This window comes from Pomacea canaliculata, linkage group LG10 (assembly GCF_003073045.1).
Source record: "Pomacea canaliculata isolate SZHN2017 linkage group LG10, ASM307304v1, whole genome shotgun sequence".
NCBI lineage: Eukaryota > Metazoa > Mollusca > Gastropoda > Architaenioglossa > Ampullariidae > Pomacea > Pomacea canaliculata.
The window spans coordinates 21,579,423-21,597,620 of NC_037599.1; the positions used below are offsets into that span (position 1 = coordinate 21,579,423).

Genomic DNA, 18,198 nt, shown 5'->3' on the forward strand with positions numbered 1-18,198 from the left:
GTGGACAAAAGCTGGAAGGTTGGAAGCAACATTTTCGGCATTTGTTAAAAGGATGTTTCTGTTGTAATGATGGACCACTGTTTTCAATCAAAGGGTTTGACAGACCTCACCATACCAAACTGAACTTGGTGGTCGCGGATCTTCTGTATCACCAGCCCGCCCACCTCTCTCACTTCAGGTCAAAGGACAGACTGTGTGTCAGACAAGCAGACACTGTTGCATATTGGGAATGTTGTTACAAGAGAGGAAACATTCTTGAGAGAGGATAGTGACGCTGGCTGTAGATGGAAGTGATACTACTTCGTCTTCCTGATCAACTCGTGATTCATGAGTCACATTTTAGTGTCAGGAAGAGTTCAGAAGTATTACACCAGACTTTACATCCGCCAAAACTGAAATCACGTGATTTATCACGCAGGCTCACACAATCTCTCTCTCACACTCGAGCACACTTATCCAATCTCCTGTTCACTCTCCCACCACACAAACAGTTCGGGCTTTTATCGGAAACTCTTTACTCCCACGTTTACTGTATGCCTGTGAATAATCTGTCTTTTTAAGTTAGCATACAAAATGCTTTTATTTCCTGCATTAAATCAGAATCTTGTTTATGTTTATTCCTTGTTCCTTTTCTAGGAACATAAGGCTACAACAACACCTCGCCAGCACCCCTCCTCATTTGGGCCCATGTGTTCCGAGTCCTTTGTCTCGCCCTCTACTGTTCTTTTCTAAGTTTGCTTTGGTTTCCCAACTCTCCTCTTACCCTGAGGGTTCCAGTCAAGTGCCTGCTTGGTAATGGTGTCAGCTGGTTTGCGCAGGGTGTGTCCAGAATTTCATATTACAGTGGCCTTCGGTCAGGCGAGAAATTCTAAGTGAGCAGGTTAAGATCATCATCATCATCATTCATCATCAATCATCATCCATCCTCCATCATCATCAATCATCATCATCATGAGTAAAAAAGAATAAGTTGACGTTTGTCACAACAAGTATCAGAAATTCGTTTTTATTTCATGTGAACACTGATACATCCGTTGAAACGACAGAGTGGAGGCAACAACCTACATGACAATGTTCAGGACGTCTGTAAGTGGACCATTCGTGAGATGTCCTCGCCATGTCTTCGCCAAGACTGAATGCAGAGATTGCGACAGTACGAGAGCTTGTTATGACCACATCCATGACATTTACTTTCTTAGCGTGGGGTGAAGCGACGAACCTGCACAACAAATGTGTTTGTTTATTTTTTATAACGAAAGGTTATTTCGGAAGGGTTGAAGAGGGTGGTCGACTCCGGGGTAGAGGATCATAGACTGGAAGATCGGTCTGGTCAGCGACTGAAAATCTTCCTCTGGTCACTCAGGTGTAAGGTTCTTGATTTGTCCAGCAGGTGCTGGAAGGTGGAGTTACAAATTTGCAGGACTTTCTTCAGCCACTTGAAGCACATAGAGCGAGGAATAATGTCAGGCCACAGCCATCAGTTCAAACATTTCACTGACAGACACTTCAGTCAGGGTTTATTTTCACAATTCAGCAGCGCCTCCAGCTTGGACCCAGAAATAAGCAGTTTCCAAGAGTGCATGCAATGTTTCAATTTATTTTATAACAAATATGACATGTAAACAACATAACTGGGGAAGATGAATGTATTGTCACTGATCTTTCACATCTGAGACAACTTTCGCCGTCCTTTATCACATCTCCGGAATCCAGACCCATTGTAATAATAAACTCTTTTATCACAAGTTTGTAGTCCACGTGCATGTACTTGCACCACACTCATTACTCAGTCTGAACATTTCCTGTTTCCATTCATTGTCACTGAAGTTTGTAGAGTACATGCATACATGCCCACTTCCCGTAGTGTCTGCATACAGTTCAAAAGTTCATGTTTTTTTTTAAACTCAGAATATGTAAGACGGAAGGGTTTGTGGTGGACAAGATGTAGTGAAGGTATTGACCTAAGGGTCACCAAAGTAGTACATAGTCTTACAGTGTCAACGTTTTACTTACTAGTTGTTGTACTTGCTCGACCAACAGAAACCTGAAATGAAAGAGTCATTCCCCACACCCGCCGCCCACTTCCATGTTCAGTCGCCAGCAGGTTGTGTACAAGTACACAGTCCACCCAGTCCACACAATCCACACAGTCCACCTGTCCTTTGTGTACAACAAGTTGTGGCTGTAGTTTGCCAGCTTACATCCCTGATGTAGGATCGCAGGCTAAGAAATCCAGATGGTGGTATTTTATTTAAGGAGGTTATAAGTAAATTAGACGCTTGTCTTGTAAATTTGTTGAATCACAATCGGGTACCTTACATGGACTCTATGGCGATATATATATATGTGTATGTTTTGGGAGAGAGAGTAAGTGTGTTTGTGTATTTGATTGTCTAGAGACTTGTTTCAGCAGAACTGAAAATTTTGAAAAGTGCATTTGTCATGAACTTTAAAGTTTTAGATATTTCATTTTTCGTCGTTATAGATATTTTTATTTCATATTTCGTCTTCTCGGTCGTCTCCAACCTTTTTTTTTTTTTAATGTCAAATATCCATTGACAGATGCAACGAAAGCGATGTTTGCCTCAAGGAAGGGAGAGGAGATTCTTGGTAAGGGTAGGTTTGAAAGGTAGTCTGTACTCAAAGCTGCATTGAACAAATTTAAATTACACCTAGAGAACAATTAACTGTTTAAAATATTTTAGTTCCTCTTTTTATTTAGGGGGAATCACTCCCTACATTCTGTCTAAATATGTCATCGTCTTAGTCGTGCTGTACAACTTTAAAATGCAACAATGGAAAAACAAAAAGAAGTGTTTCTGTTTAGTAAACACAATAGTAAACAGATATAACGAGTGAAAAATAAAAACTGATCCCAGACTGTTTGTGACCTCATTCCATTCTTCTCTCCCTTGTCAACGTCTGTCCTCGATGCTGGTGGCACTGACACTGGGGCTGTCCACACCCGAATACCCCTTGTCTCCCTCCTCTCCGCCCGTCGTCTGCCGTCTGGTGGCGCAGGGCCTGGGGCCGCAATGTATCCTTGCCTCGCAGCGGAAGCTGACCACCGTCGATCTTGACCGGAAGGAGGCTGCAGTGTCGAACGCGATGCGCTTGCGCAACCGGAAGTGACAGCAGGAGAAGAGGGCTTGTCGAAAGCTGGCGCGAAAGTGAGCGGACATGAAGCCGTAGACGAAGGGGTTGAGGCAGGAGTTGAGGTACGACATGAGGAAGAGAGCCTGCCTCAGAGGCTTGAGGTAGCCGTAGTGGTAGGCTTCCAAGACCCCGGATGCTACCAACACGTTGTGCGCCAACAGAGGCCCCCAGCACACCGCGAACAGCATCACCACCACGACCAGCATCTTCACCACCTGCGTGTAAAGAGAAAGATGATAATAATAATAGTGCTAAGGTAATTCGCGTTATCAGACAAAACAAGCTGACTGGCATTTCCTTTCATATATTAACAACAACAACAATGAAAAATTTAGAAATAAACATCCAATACAGCGCATGAATACAAAGATAATGCCAAATAAATAGCACACCTCAACACAGAGAAGGACAATAAAACAGTCCGACGATGCCATTGACCAACCTTCGACGGTCAGTTGGTGAGTTGCTCCTCGATGGGGGAACATATACATAGGAGTGCCTCCACTTTTACCTATTTAGCACGATAGTCATCAGGTCCTGTACAGGACGACTGCTTCGGGTTTTCTTTTCTCTCCTTTGGTCACAGAGGTCTTGGATGTCCTTTGTGACCCATGGTTGTTTCTTATTCCTTCGTCGTCCTATCCTTGGACGGTCTGCTTCCATAGAAATTCCCGCCAATACAGCCAATAAAAATTTGAACAGAAAGGATTGATTGCCACTTGCAACTTCCCGATGATAAATAGCCTAGCAGCTGGTGGTTGTTAATGGTAATAATTCTGAAGACATCTAAAAACTGCGTCAAACGGACTTGGAGGTTAGGATGTCATTTGCCACGAGGCAGGAGGAAGAGCCAGCGGTCAGGATAATAGAACAGCCGACAGTTTTGCCGGCACGTGACATTGTTATTAATTTAGCGAGCACTGATTGACTGTTTAGGACCACGCGATTGCCGGCCATTGCTGGCGGTGATGATGGTGAGAACTATAAATAAAACACCTGGACGTGTGTGATGTCTCCACTTCAATCTGTTTTGCTCTTGTTTGTTTAGTAACAATGCTTTCGACTGTTCTTATAACCATTCTCCCTCGACAGAATAAGTTTGTCATTCTAACAGTGAATGGTCTTTGTCTTTTTTATAGTCCTCCCAGAAAGTCCAGAAGTATAAAACTTTGGACTGTCCAGAATTAATGATTCTGCGTCCATACACAGAACGGGCGATTGGAAACAGATTTCAATACACTGATATTCATCTTGGGGTAAACAATAAATCTGTTGAGCATCAGTCAAATAGACCAACTTATCAGAAGAAGGAGAGAGGAATATGGAGGATCGTGGTAACTGGGAAAAGGAAAAGTGGAGGAGATGGTAAGGGTGAAAAATTGAAAAGAACTTCTCACCGTTCGAAGGGCTCTTTGATTACTACGGAGCCAACGGTAACTTTGAGAAACTCTTTGTTAGTTTGAGTCGCGGAAGGCGAAAAGAGTGAAGAAAGACTGGTGGAGGATCGACGCCGAAGGGTTTCGCCTTTCCTATGCCGGGAAGATTGGAAACCAACCTCCGTGGTTCTTTTCATCAGCGCTTAATTCGATTGCCATTTTCTGTCTGTCAGCAGGCCGAGCTCACTTATCTGGATCATTCACTTCAGTAGTTCGATTTATCTTTGATGCAGTCACTACGTCCGCCCCTCAGTCTGTTGGTCTTTCTCTTTCTTTCACTTCCTCCCCCGGTTCTGTCTTCGAGATACTCGAACCAGTCTACGAAATCCACCATCTGCATGCATCTTTTTTTTGTTGTTACGAAATCGCAAAAAGTATAATTTGGCTTATTTTTTTCAAATTAAAAGTGCGGTTGATGCTTTACTATATTTGTTTAGCAAAGCAGATCTTTGTGTGTATAATTTATTATTTTCTGCTTCTATTCAACATGCCCTTGCCACTCATCTTCTTGAATGAGGCCGATGGAGTTCATCTCTCACAGATGAACGGAAGGAACTGAGGTGTGGAGAGGATGCTGGAGGAGAAAGAGCAGCTTAATTTAGCCACACTTTGCAGGACAAGGTAAGATTCCATGGTGGACTAATCACTCGGCTGAACTCAAAGTGGTTTCTACAGAGAGCTAGAAAAGAAAACTTGACACCATTTCTTTTTTTACATCGACCTCTCATAGAGAGAGGAAGGGAGCAAGGAGAGAGGAGACAAGGACGAGCAGGAGAGAAAGAGAGGAAGGGAGCAAGGACAGAGGAGACAAAGACGAGCAGGAGAGAAAGCTAGAATGGTTTTCGCTGATATGAAGACGCTGGACCGCCAAGAAGGTTAGACTTCAGACAAGTGGTAGCGAATAGAAAAAGGAGTAAGCTAGCCATCTTGACTTGCCTGATCTCCTTTGCAAAACCAATCTTTTCAGAATGTGTTCCCTGTAGTAATTCAGCTAATGCATTCTTCGAGAGCAGTGCCTCTGAGGATGGGGAAGGGGAGTAGGTGAGAGAAAGAAAGAAGGAGGGTAGACTCATGGCATCTATTTTTATACCAATGGCATTGAAGAGGAGTCAAGCATCATGATATTACCTGCTGACTGAATGGTTTTATGAGACAAGAAGGAGCCCACGTGATCTAGATTATCTGGTAAACATTTGTTTTCAAACAGGAAAGCATCAGGGGATGTACCTGTGTACTTTGGGAGTAGTTTTCACAGTTTTCGTAAAGAAACATTTTTCATCAAATTTAAATGCGTGCGTTACTTTTGAATTTTTTTGTCTTGTTTCAGCTGTTGCGAGATAAACATAAATTTTATTTTTAAAAAAACTGTTCACGTGCTTCAAGCTTTCTACTCGTTCAAGATTAGAGTAACTTGCGTGACACCTTCTGATGTTTCTTGTTCCGGACTTCCTCGGATGTTTTCCTCTCAAAAGGAATTTTAATTAAGAAACAGCAGGATTGCATAATAGGCTTCTTAAACACCACCTTCAATGATTATTTATCTTTCCGAGATACTCTACCATCATTGTCTTCATTTGGTTTTTTTTTTCTCCGGCTGTGTCCCTCTGTCTATTCTCTCTCTGCATCACCCCCAGAGATTTTCTTGTCGATTTGTTCCCCTTGCCATTCATTTGACTGGTTACTTAAATGTGGGAAATGAAAACCTGTAAACTGCTCCTGTGGCTCCACCTTTGTCACTTTTTATATTTCCTTTCCTTACATATAAATGCCATGAATACCTCTGTAGCTACCCCAGGCCCGGTAATGTACAAAAAAGTGTGTGTGTGTTTTTATGGGGAGGCATGAATGTCTTCTTTCAAACCAAAGTATCCCCTTCCCTTCCACCAACTATCAGTTTCTTCAGTATTGTTATCCCCTTGACAGAAACTTCTACAGATCTCTCTTGTCCATGTGGTAGATGTTTGCGAGTACATTTATCAAGCGCGAGCAGGATGCGAACTCTTAAGTCCTCCATCCTCCATCTCCTGCAGCAAGGACTACAAGACCTGATGGCAGAAAAAGATGGATGGAGATGTCTGGCTCGACCCTTTGTTTTGAAGAGATCGGTAATGGCGAGAAGCTCAGGAACAAAGACGTATGCGAATCTCTTTCCTCCTTTTTTTTTCCTTTAATTATCAGCTGAGCTTCGATCACCGACGGCATGACAGTAACCCCGTGACCTTTCTCCAACTCGCAGAAAGCCCCCGCCCACCGAACAGTCTGTAGGCAAAGAGCACGTCAGCCAGAACCCCTTCTCCCTCTCCCACCACCACCACTACTACTACCACCACCATCATCATCACCACCACCACCACCACCACCACCACCACCACCATCACCACCACCACCACCGCTAGTTCTACCACCACCAAGTCACGTGACGCTAGGTGTGGTTGCTGTCGTATAAACCAAGAGCAGGGCTGATGAGGAACGAGAGTAAGCGAGGGGTGATTGCCAGGGGCGGGGGAGCAAGGTGGTGGTGGGGGAGGAGGACGGTGCAGTCCCCTGCCGAGTTCGAAATAATAAGAATATATTTGAGAAATCGACGACAACATTTTGAGGAATCGATGAGAACGGGTTTCAGGACGCACTGGGAAGGGCTACGAGGGAATCTGTTAAAGAATATTACGAGGAATCGATGAGAGGGTCTCCGGCGATCGATGAGAAGATGGTGAGTGTGGGCACGCGCTCCTCTCCGGTCTTTCTCTCCCAGGCACGTGCACGCATGCGTTTGAGCGATGGCCACTGATAGCAAGGTCTTTCTCTTCAATCAAACGGGCAGTTGTAGCCACACAAACACATGCAACCTTCCCTCACTCACACACACACGCACACACTCACGCACGCACGCTAGCATGCACGCACGCATACACACTTGTACAAACGTCCAGAGGTAGTTATTACTCTTCCATTCACGCAAGCGCAGACAAGATTCGAACATAATGTGAATCATTTGCAAGTTCTTGTAGACTATGAATGTTCATTATTCATAATGCACTCGGCGGTCGTTAACTTTGTACTTTAGAATACAGTGTCTCGTCTTGACAGTAAAGAACAAAGTCGGAACTTTCTAAACAATCCTGGAGAAAATAACTGAACTATTGAGGCCAAGGACTTGTGTGTGTTTTTTTTTTTTTTTGGTAGAGTATTTTGTTCCAGATTCTGGAGTTCCAGGGACAAACAAAAGTTTCTCTTCTCTTCTTACGAGAAAAGTTTTTTCTAGATGTAAACAAGGACAAATATTTACGAGTTTATTACCACTACTTCAGTGAAATAATGTACAATGACTACTTTAGACTTCGTACAAGCACATCACAGACACAGTCTACACTTCCTAGCTCATCATGCTAGAGCTGGAAATGAAGAAGTCATGTTGGAATAGGAGGAGATGGTCTGGTGTGGATGATGGCTCATGTCTGACAGACTGGGGACGAGGGGCGGCGGTAGAAACAATATTAGGATCCTGACACGAAGACGATGAGAGACTATTGTTTGGAGGATCACACTACTTCTTGAAAATCTTGGATCATGACATCTGCCTGTTAGAATTCAGGTCCTGACCATTCTCCATGTATGTGCAAGTGTTGTTTGATGGCTGGACTGAATCAGGACCTAGCTCAGTCATCGTTCAAGATCTTGATAATGAAAGTGGTGCCAGTGGTAACCAAACAGAAAAACAAGAAAGAGAAAAAGAGTTTAGGAGGAGATATGTTTTGATATTTATTTGTGTAGTTACAGAAAGGTAGTGAATAAAAAGGACAAAAGAAAGCGGCAGATGAATAGGCGGCAGGTGGAAATAACAAGTAGAACAATATTGTCAGGGTACAGAGGACGGGAGGTGGGTTATGTCCCTGCATCATTTAAGTTCGAATCATCACATCTTTGATGTTGCCCTTGGTAACGAATAAGTCTTCAGGGAGGAATGGCATGAAAGACGAGGCTCCGCTTTGATGTGTACATGTATTGTGGGCCCGACCGAGAGGATGATTGACCAGAGGTTGTGAAAGTATTGTACTGTATCGAGTTTTTATTTCTCATTACACGCTTTATCATCTTGTTCTCTCCATATTTTCACATGCATTGTTCATTTTGTTATTGAATTAAACGATTAAAAATATGAAATGGTCTCGAGGTCTTTTACGAATCCGTTACAAAGACACTCCGACACCTCATTACAGAGAGACCGCGACATGTCCAGTACAAAGACATCTCATCATGGACATCTACACACACATTGCACACACACTTCTACACCTACATCACAAAGATTCCAGTTTACAGACTTCATTCTGGCGGCATTCGAAGTGGAAAGAAAAGAGAAAATTAGCGAAGCTGGCTCATGTCTGTTGTCCTAGATTGCGAAACTCCACTGAGAGAAAGAAAGACGAGAAAAGAGGAGGAGGTGGAAGGCGAGAGAGTACACATTGTGAAATCCCTGCTGAATGTCAGATCACTTATGATGAGAGCAGTTAGAAGGTCATTGCAACAAAATTGTTCAAGGAATTTGAACTGTGCGGGCGACAGGAAATTAAACCCATCGACAATGCATCCACTGTTAGTGACTGACGTCGGGTGATCGTCAACTGTGCGACCTCTAAATGTCACATCCGGAGGTGATTCTGAAAGATCCTGCCACATATTGCTGTAATTATGGAAGTAAGCAATTTAAGTGTTAATTGCGGTAGCATTTCTAGTCGGCGAGCCATTGAAATGTTCACACTCTGTGGAGGAGCAGGACAGAGAGGACCACCATGCAGGCCGCCCTCGTCATCTTGGCTGTAGCCTGGACTTTGAGAGGTAGGAGTATTCTAATATCAAAAAGACAACACGATACTAATTTATTATTTATGATCGTGCTAGGAGAATTCCCTTGATCAGGTCCCAGTCCTTCGATATATTCGTCCACGCGACCTTTAGGCAGTTAACATACATAATTTTATCATGAGATAAGTAATTACAATTTTGTTAGAAGCTGTTTAGCTAGTTAGAACAGTTACACCATTCAGTGTTTCAGTCTGATAACCCATTATTGCAGCATCAGTAAATAGGGACAGATCATTTCAGCTTTTGTCAGACTTTTATTGTTTTTAGGAAATTCAGAGATAAGCAGTTTCATTTCCACTGTCTTTCACACGTAAATCTCAAAATAATTTTCTCTCTCCCTCAACCCCCATCATTCCCTAGCAAACTCCACAAACCCTGACCATTTCAGCAACGACTGGTCGAAAGACAGATAATAAAAAGCGATGGAAACATCTCCTACACTTTGTCGTTAAAGAAAATAGAGTTAGTCAGGAAGGAGGAGGTAGATTTTTGCGGTTACATTTTTTTCAGATGAATAATTATTTAATGGTTTTGTTAGCAGCTTAACGTTACTGAAATTCTATTTTGAAGGACTTCAATTCGATCTCATGAACTTTCAGCTCATGCGTTTGAGGAGTTACCCGCCATTGAGGTCGACGAAGCCAGCGGAATTACTTTGGATGAATCAGGGAAAGAATTCCCTTTTGTACCTGATCACGTGGTTGCAGAAGGCTTGACAGTACAGAATACCCAGTTCATGTCCACGGTGATGATGTTCTTAGAGCGGATGAGCAACGAAATGTCTCTCCTCAAAGAACAAGCCGTTAAAGACAGAGAAATCATCGCAAACCTGTCTTCGTCCGTCCAGGTCCTGACGCAGAAGGTCGCCAGCCTCGATGTGGAAGTCGAGGTCATGGCAGAGTTGGTGACAGAGTACAGGAACATCAACAACAGACTGTCGATGCTGGAAAGATACGCAGGGAAGATTGCGAATGAAGACAAAGTTCAGGGATCCGGGGATCTGGGATCCGAGCTAGACCCGATTTTCCCTACCGAAGACCCAAAGGTGGATGGAGAACCGCTTTACGAGACAATTACCGAAGGAGAGAGTCGAGAAGGAAGTAGAGAAGGCATCGGAGAAAAGACTCGGGAAGGAAGTGGAGAACACATCGGAGAAGAGAGTGCGGACGGAAGTGAACACGATGGTGAGCCTACGTTGAGGATAGAGGACTTCCCAGAAGAGCTTAGAAAATGGATTTGCATTACTGGAGAATGTGGTGATGACATCTCAGAGGAAAGTCAGGAAGGAAGTGGAGAAGATGGTAAGTATAAACGCTAAGGCATCTCTGTTCGTGAATAGGAGATACACCACATGAGATTCTAGAAGGGGAGTAAACTCTGAACCCCTCTTGCCCCCCTGTGTTATTCAGACTATACTCAGCCTCGAAGCCATCTTGACCTCTGTCCTGTGTAGCATCCATTGATCAAGTAGCACTTTAGTGAAATGTTTTACAGTTCTTGAATTTGTCTGAACATACAGACGTTCATATTAAATGTCGATCCAGAGGTTTGTTTAAAATGTCTTACCTGGTGAACTAGTTCTCCCGTAAATCTCCAGTCAAGCCCAACAATCGCAGAATAAGTAAGCGTGTGTCGATTTTAACAAGTGTTAGTTGGGAGGTTTCAACTGTATATAATCCGTAAGCAAACATAAGATATGAGCAAATCTTTCTCATTGAAAACCACACACCTTCAAAGCGTTTGTTAATAAAATGTTTGAAGTAACATATTTTCATTTTGAGAGTTAGAGTTCCTAGTTAAGCACCATGCTCACTGCTATAAAACTTTGCAGGAGAAAAGCCGATACTAGAGTTTGATGCCATCACCCGGGGTAGCAGCCTCATAACCTCCCTCGTTATCACGAAGAACAGAAAAATCGTCATGGTCGACTTCGCACAGAAAAAGGTCAGGGTCGCCTCGTTAGATGCCCCGACGAAAGTAGGGGCCGGGCTTTCCTTGGACCAAACCCCGTGGTCTCTGGCCCTACTGGACGATGGACTGGTGGCCGTATCCACGGAAGATAAGCACGTGATGTACATCGTCAATATTTCCACGCCGGAACCAACCCTGGTGTCAAGGGTGAGAACTAAACGAGCCTACCGCGGGATTGCTCCTGGTCCCGGGGACATGCTGGTGGTAAGTTCCCCAAAGGACCCTCAAAACTCCTCTCCGGCAACCGTCGACGTCATCTCACGTGACGGCCACGTGACCTGGTCGGTCTCCGATCGGAGAATGGACAAACCTTTCTTCGTCACTAGCTTCAGGGATGAGTTCTACGTGTCGGACTGGGGTAGCCACACCGTGTACATCCTGACACTACACAGTGGAAGCGTGAAGACCATGTTCAACAACCTGGATCTGTCCCACCTGGAGATGTACCAGCCGCGGGTGGTTGCCTTCGACGAGGCCGGCAACATGTACGTGGCTTCCGGTGGACGCGTCTGCGCTGAAAGCTACCACGACGATGGCTGGTGCGTGCTAGTCATCACACGAACTGGACACTGGAAGAACCTCATCAACTTCAACGGTAGCTACGACACCAAGTGGCCCTACGGGATCTCTCTGACTCCCACAGGGATCCTCGTCTCTTGGGGCAGTTGGAGGAATGGAGGCTGGCAATCCGAGCTGACTGCCTACTCATTGCCCTCGTCCATAAAGCAGCAGATTGGTCAGCTGCGTGGGGGGCATTATTAATTTTATCTCTTTTTCAAAAGATTTTCTTTAGAACTACAGAAATAGCATTTTAGCAGAGAACCATCTGGAATCTTCTGTATTAGCAGGTCGGATGCGCTTTTTCACCTGATTCAGATGTGCGGTCATGGCTCCTGTGCCCTTGTAATTACTAATATTAATTATACAGTTTAACACATACCCCTCTTCAACACTCCTTTTAGCTAATAATTTATCGATGATTTAATGTTTCATTAAATGTAGTATGTGCGGCAGTCAGCGCGGGTGGACTCAACGATTTAAACTTTCCTGTTTTTTTGTTTGTTTGTTTTGGTTGTAAATAAAGCTTGTTATCGTTCTTCAATGAGGTGCATCCTGGGGCAAATAAATGCGCACATAAAATAGTGCAAAAACAGTGTGTGTGTGTGTGAAAATTTGTGAGAGGAAAAGAGAGAATGGTCAAGTGTTGCTTCGTAACCTTGAAGGTATTTCATATTAAACGGACTAAGGAGACAAACAAACAAACAAACAAACAAACAAACAAACAAACAAACAAACAAACAAACAGAGAGACAGACAGACACCTACTGGGAATCGCTATTGATGATGGTCGTTAGTAATATGAAGGAGGATGAATAAGAAAAAAACAGCAGAAGAAAAGAAAAGACTATTTTAACTATCAGAAGGTGGCTGCGATGAACGAGCTCATCCCACCTGTTTATATAAAATTTGCAGCTTCACTTCTCATCACACCACAAAAGATCTATTCACAACTATTTGCTTTTAAACTATCTTCCGAACACGCAGACTAAATATCTTCTTCCAAACAAAGATTTTATCTTAGAATTCACAGCATGGCTTTTGTAAATTCACACGGACATTCGAGACATTGAAGCGATGATTACCGAAGAGATAAGCGAACGCACTTTATCTGTTTGGGAGAGAAAATAATTCATTTAACATGCAGCGCAGGAGAGGGAAAGCCTGCTGTTGCCAGTTGCAGATGGAGAGAAGGTGTGACCCAGCCTCCCAAAGCTCGACAGCTGCAGCAGCTCACCACAGACAGCGAGGCCATGGAGGAGTGAAGAGTAAGAACCTCCACATCATCAGTAGCAACACAATCCCTCTCTTGAGAGGAACAGAGACGAAAGTCTGCCCACTTCGAAATTACGAAACAGAAAGGGAGGAGAAAATGAACCCTGTTTCAGTCACAGGCCACAGGCACGTCTCTGTACTCCATGGAAATAACAAAACTCACGGAAGGCGGGGAACTGAACTCTTCTTGGCTGAAGAGCTCCGGTGAAGAAGCAGAACAAACCTCAAAAAAGACCAAAGGCCAAGCAAGACGTTGGCTTCTTTGTGGAAGGGATAAGGGCAAAGGGAGATCACTGGAGAAAGGGCTAGCAAGCAAGGGAAAACTAACTCTCACTAGTTAAAGAAGAATTAATTATCTGGAAATCATAAGGCTTTCGATAACTTTAGCACATAAGTATAAGTCTACACTTGTAGAAGATGGTGACCAAATAGAACTGCAGATGAAGGATGTGGTGGAGGTACAGTGAGATGCTGTGTTGCGGTCGTGATGCTGGGCTGCACCACAGATACCAGCAACCAGTCGTCAACCCAAAGGAAGAACAACCCTATCGCAAACACTTGTTGCAGTCCTGCATCGCCAGCCAGTGTTTCTCATCACCTCATCAGTCCACAAAGCAGCAGACTGCGCAGAAAAGATGGCATCGGTGACTTACTGTCGACAGACCAACAACTAGGACAGTTTCTTGGTTTATTTTCGAAGACTTGTGAAAAACAAGCTGAGAAGGAAATCCTCCCACGCTCTGCGTTCTCTATGTTAAGGCTTTAGTCACATCTGTCACTGGAATGGGGAAGAGGACAGCCGGGGATTAGGGTACTGGCATTCAATCTCGGAGGCGCCAGTCCTCTACCTGTGTGGGAGAGAAGATGGGCCCCGAAAAAACCCCCACAAAAAGCCATAACGAGAAAACAAAAAACAAAAACAAAAAACAAAACAAAAAACAACAGCAACCAAAAAAAAAAAAAAACAAAACAAAAACCAACCCAAAAACCCAACAACCAATCAAACTGAACCCACTGACTGAAAGGTTAGAGGTTAGGGTACGACCTTTATCTCTGCTGGATTCATCAGCTGCTCGCCAAGCAAGAAAAATTATAGAAATATTTGTCATTGAACCTTAAGAAAACAAGTCAATAAAATTATAAAATTAGACAACACCAACGATAAATAAAAATAATAATAAAGAAAGGAACCAAAGTACCGTTTAGTAGTTTTCTCATTAATTTCCTGAACTAAATGAGAAACAGTAACTTGACAATAAAAACAGCGAGGTCACCTTGACTTTCTCCTGCTCTAGCCTTGACCTTTTGGAGGCGGATCTTGACCCCGATCCTCCACCACTGCTGCTAACACAGACTCCTCCGCCACTGGCACTGGGGTGGTCTTGCTGGGTGCCGGCCCCACCTCCAAGTCCAGGGAGTCTAGACGGCAGTAGTGGGCTTGCGGGCCGCTGCTGTTGTTGTGGTTGTTGGCGTGGTTGCTGTGGGTCTGTGGCGCCGGCAGGTCCGTACTTCCGCGCATGCGCCTGCTGCGGCCTCGGAGACCAACGGCAGGAGCAGATGCACAGGTGTAGGCCCTGAAAAATTGTAGTGTCTGGTCAAGTCATATCCTTTGCACGCACCACTGAATAAAAACAAACAAAATCGTCAAGCACAAAACGACAAGCACAAGCATATACAAGACCAAACAAAAATACAAACAATGCAACATTATTGAACATCAAAACAGCAAAACACCAAACATCAAACATTTCACTCCCACACCCATCCACCAGCCATTCCCCCAACCCCCCTAAAAAAAAGAAATCCCGACAAAACTAATTTAACCCAAACAGTAGAAAAATTCAGGAAATAAACAAAGATAAAAACAAACTTACAAACCTGTGAGATGGAATGAACAAGCCAACGGCACCATGTAATCAAAGAATCAATAGAGTAAACAAGACCAGGGTAAAATTAACTCGCAACAAAACATCCTAGACAAACAGGAGCAGCAACTATGTTTCACAAAATGCAACCTGCGTTCAGGAGAAAAACAGTTTGTCCTCTAAGTGCTAGTATTATGCGGGGAAATGATCTCAGGGCGAGGGCCCTAACTGGTATGATGGACCACTTCCATCTACCACTTCAGAGACGACCACGACAACCGCTCATGCACGAGAATCTCGCGACCCTCGGTTTAACTGGAAAGCGCTCGAGCATTTCATAGAAGTTTTACTAGTTAGACTGAATGCAGCGTGATCGATTCTTGTTAGGCCAAACAAGCAGCAGGAAATAAAATCAAATATTTTTAAAAAAGTTTCGTATATACAAACACTAGCTAAGTTTTGAATGTTTTCCTTTTTGAAATATTCAGGAAATTGTGGTCAGTAACTAGAAAAGTATGTAAGATGTGTATTTCAGATATTTTCACACATTCAAATTGAATTTATAAATTTGACATATTAATGTCAGTTTTTTCCCGCATCTGAAAAAGTAGTTTATGTAATAAGAATGAAAAAAAATACATACACTCGCGCGAGTAGTTCATTTAGTTATCAAACTCTGTCCTTAATGATCGTCAACGACTTACAGACCATCCACTCACAAGAAAAATCCAACTGAACCATGTATTGGAATCAGATTCCAACACACAAAATAGATAAAAGACAAAGAACATGTCGACTTCACTGGAATGCATAGATGGAAACAAATAAAAAAGCTACGGTTGCAGCCATCAACAGATTGGAATCTCTCGCTCTCTCTACAAGGCAACGACAGTTGTCAATAGGGCAAAGGTCATAGCCACGATTTCTCACAGCCTTATGTGAGAAGTTCGGCAAAGTTTCTCCTTTTTTCTCCTTCCTTGTATATATATATACTTCGTGAATGTCAGTGAATCACTTAGAACAATGGTGCAGGCCACAGCACCCATGAATCTCACCGGGAAGTCGGCGGTTGTGGAGGTTGTTGCTGTGGCCAGGATTTGTTGTCGCAAGATTTCCCTCCACGATCTTTATCCGGTGCATGTAGCGGACACCATGTCGCCACAAACATCAGCAGCCAGGGATGTTGGGCAACACAGGGCCAGGCAATAAACACAGAGCAAGGAGAAGTGCAGACGAAAAGATACGAGGGGTAACAACGGGGGGAGGCTAGGCGAGACCGAGAACTCTTCAACTTTGACTGTTGAACCCTGACCCGTCAACAAGACAACAAAGTCTTCCTTTCTTGCAGTTGCTCCTTTCTGTCATACGTGAAGGTATCTAAATAATAACTATAGATATACTTTCATACACTTAGTAATGACAGATCATATAGGAATATAACAAAAAGAAAGAAATTGGCTTTGAAGCTTAGGACAAACACCATCAACTCTCATGATATCCTTTCCTACCAGTCTTACTGGTTAGTATCCTTTACCCCTAACTTTTACCTATCTATCATCTAAAATCTCCATTTGACCTTTTGCCATTAGTGGAGGAATCGAAACAATAATTAAAAAAATAATTCTTTTTAAATTTCAATAATAGAGATGATAATTCAATAAATGGGACAATTAATATCCGAGCCACGATGATAATGTAGACATTCCTGCAGTAATTTATCTGATATACACGAACCTGTAAATATTTATTTAACTTCTTTAGCATCGATTGGTTCAATACGCAGGTTGTGGCATGCCAGGATGAAGAGTCGGGTACTCACATCCTTTCTCTCTTTCTCAGGCTTCCTGCCGCTTTTAACCACAGAAAATTACTTCCTTCCATGGAGGGGGAAAAAGGGCGAGAGCTGAGTGGTATTCACATCCTATGTCTTGCGGTGGAGGATGCACTTAGCGAAGTTCGCACAAGAACCGATGACAAAGATCTCGCCATTGATGCCCGACATCACGATTTTCCTGGTGCGCATGCGCGCTTCGGATTAAATGGACCGACCAATTTCTCAGTTTTTTTTTTCTCCTTTTGCTGGCAATTAATTTATGCGGGCAGCATCACGAGCAACACGTTTATTTGTCATTGCTTCTCGCCACCATGTTTATGATCTCTGATGGTCCGAGTTCTATATGTCAAAGTCACTGGGAGGGGCAATGTTTGCTTACCGAAATATATTGCTAGATTAGCTTGTGTCAGTACAAGAGAGTAAAGTGAATGCAGCTTCCGAAATGTTACCACGTGTCCTTACAGATAAACTGGAAATGGCTCAGAACAAAACAATTCCACTCGTGAAAGAAAAGTTTATTTTTTTAATCGTTGATGAATCATTTGCGAACGTAGCTGTGTAAGAAGTAATTCGTTTTGCAGTGTTTAGTTAAAGGTTAAATTGATAAATACATTTCAATTTCAGGAAAGAAAATTGAACATGTGAGTAATTTCTTCTGTTTTGTGCAAACTATCCGATTTCACCAGATTCGGACTGCAAAAATTTACCTCAGAAAACATTTACAGACCGCCATTTCTTGACCATGTAAATAGTTTTAGTTATAACAAAATTATTATATTTGACTAAAGGCATTCGAATACTTTGTGATACAAATTTCGGTTGCATGCTTTGTTAGGGGAATGTGGGGAATGGGTTGGGTGGGGAGAGGGAAAGGAGCGAGTGAAGCACAATCTCAAACAACAGATGCAGGTGCCGGAGGCAAACCAACTCAACTATGTGATTACAGTTGTTCGAGTTGTCTTCCGGTGACAGCTCAAGTCCTACATCCCACTAGTTTAGCTTCTGTTTTTTTCATTGAGGTACTAACAAACTTTTTGTTTGAAGATTTTTTTTATGACTATACGAGCTTCATTCCGAACTCTTACATCTAAGCTGGTAGTTGCTACGAAATATCTGTGTCAGAAAAAATCTCCTAATACCAACTAGATATCTTTCCTCCCTTGTCGATAAAATATTCTGTGACAGAACATGCAGAGACAATGATGATTTGTCTGCATGCAGGCTGCCACCTACAGACTTT

The 18,198-nt window shown here is 43.1% G+C and overlaps 2 protein-coding genes across 2 annotated transcripts in view; one reads left to right on the forward strand and one right to left on the reverse strand.

The window, feature by feature from the left end:
* Positions 1 to 990: 990 nt before the first annotated feature.
* Positions 991 to 18,198, reverse strand: part of LOC112573629 (allatostatin-A receptor-like) — a 52,238-nt gene continuing 35,030 nt past the window's right edge. Inside the window, 3 exon segments of the mRNA XM_025254164.1 lie at positions 991 to 3,371; positions 14,534 to 14,674; positions 14,677 to 14,833. Coding sequence (XP_025109949.1) covers positions 2,916 to 3,371; positions 14,534 to 14,674; positions 14,677 to 14,833 — 754 coding nt within the window. The 3' untranslated portion in view covers positions 991 to 2,915.
* LOC112573628 lies at positions 9,271 to 12,580 on the forward strand. Its single transcript, XM_025254163.1, has 3 exons — positions 9,271 to 9,428; positions 10,055 to 10,756; positions 11,287 to 12,580. Exons 1-3 carry the CDS (start codon positions 9,383 to 9,385, stop codon positions 12,186 to 12,188), a joined length of 1,650 nt encoding a protein of 549 aa, XP_025109948.1. The 5' UTR covers positions 9,271 to 9,382; the 3' UTR covers positions 12,189 to 12,580.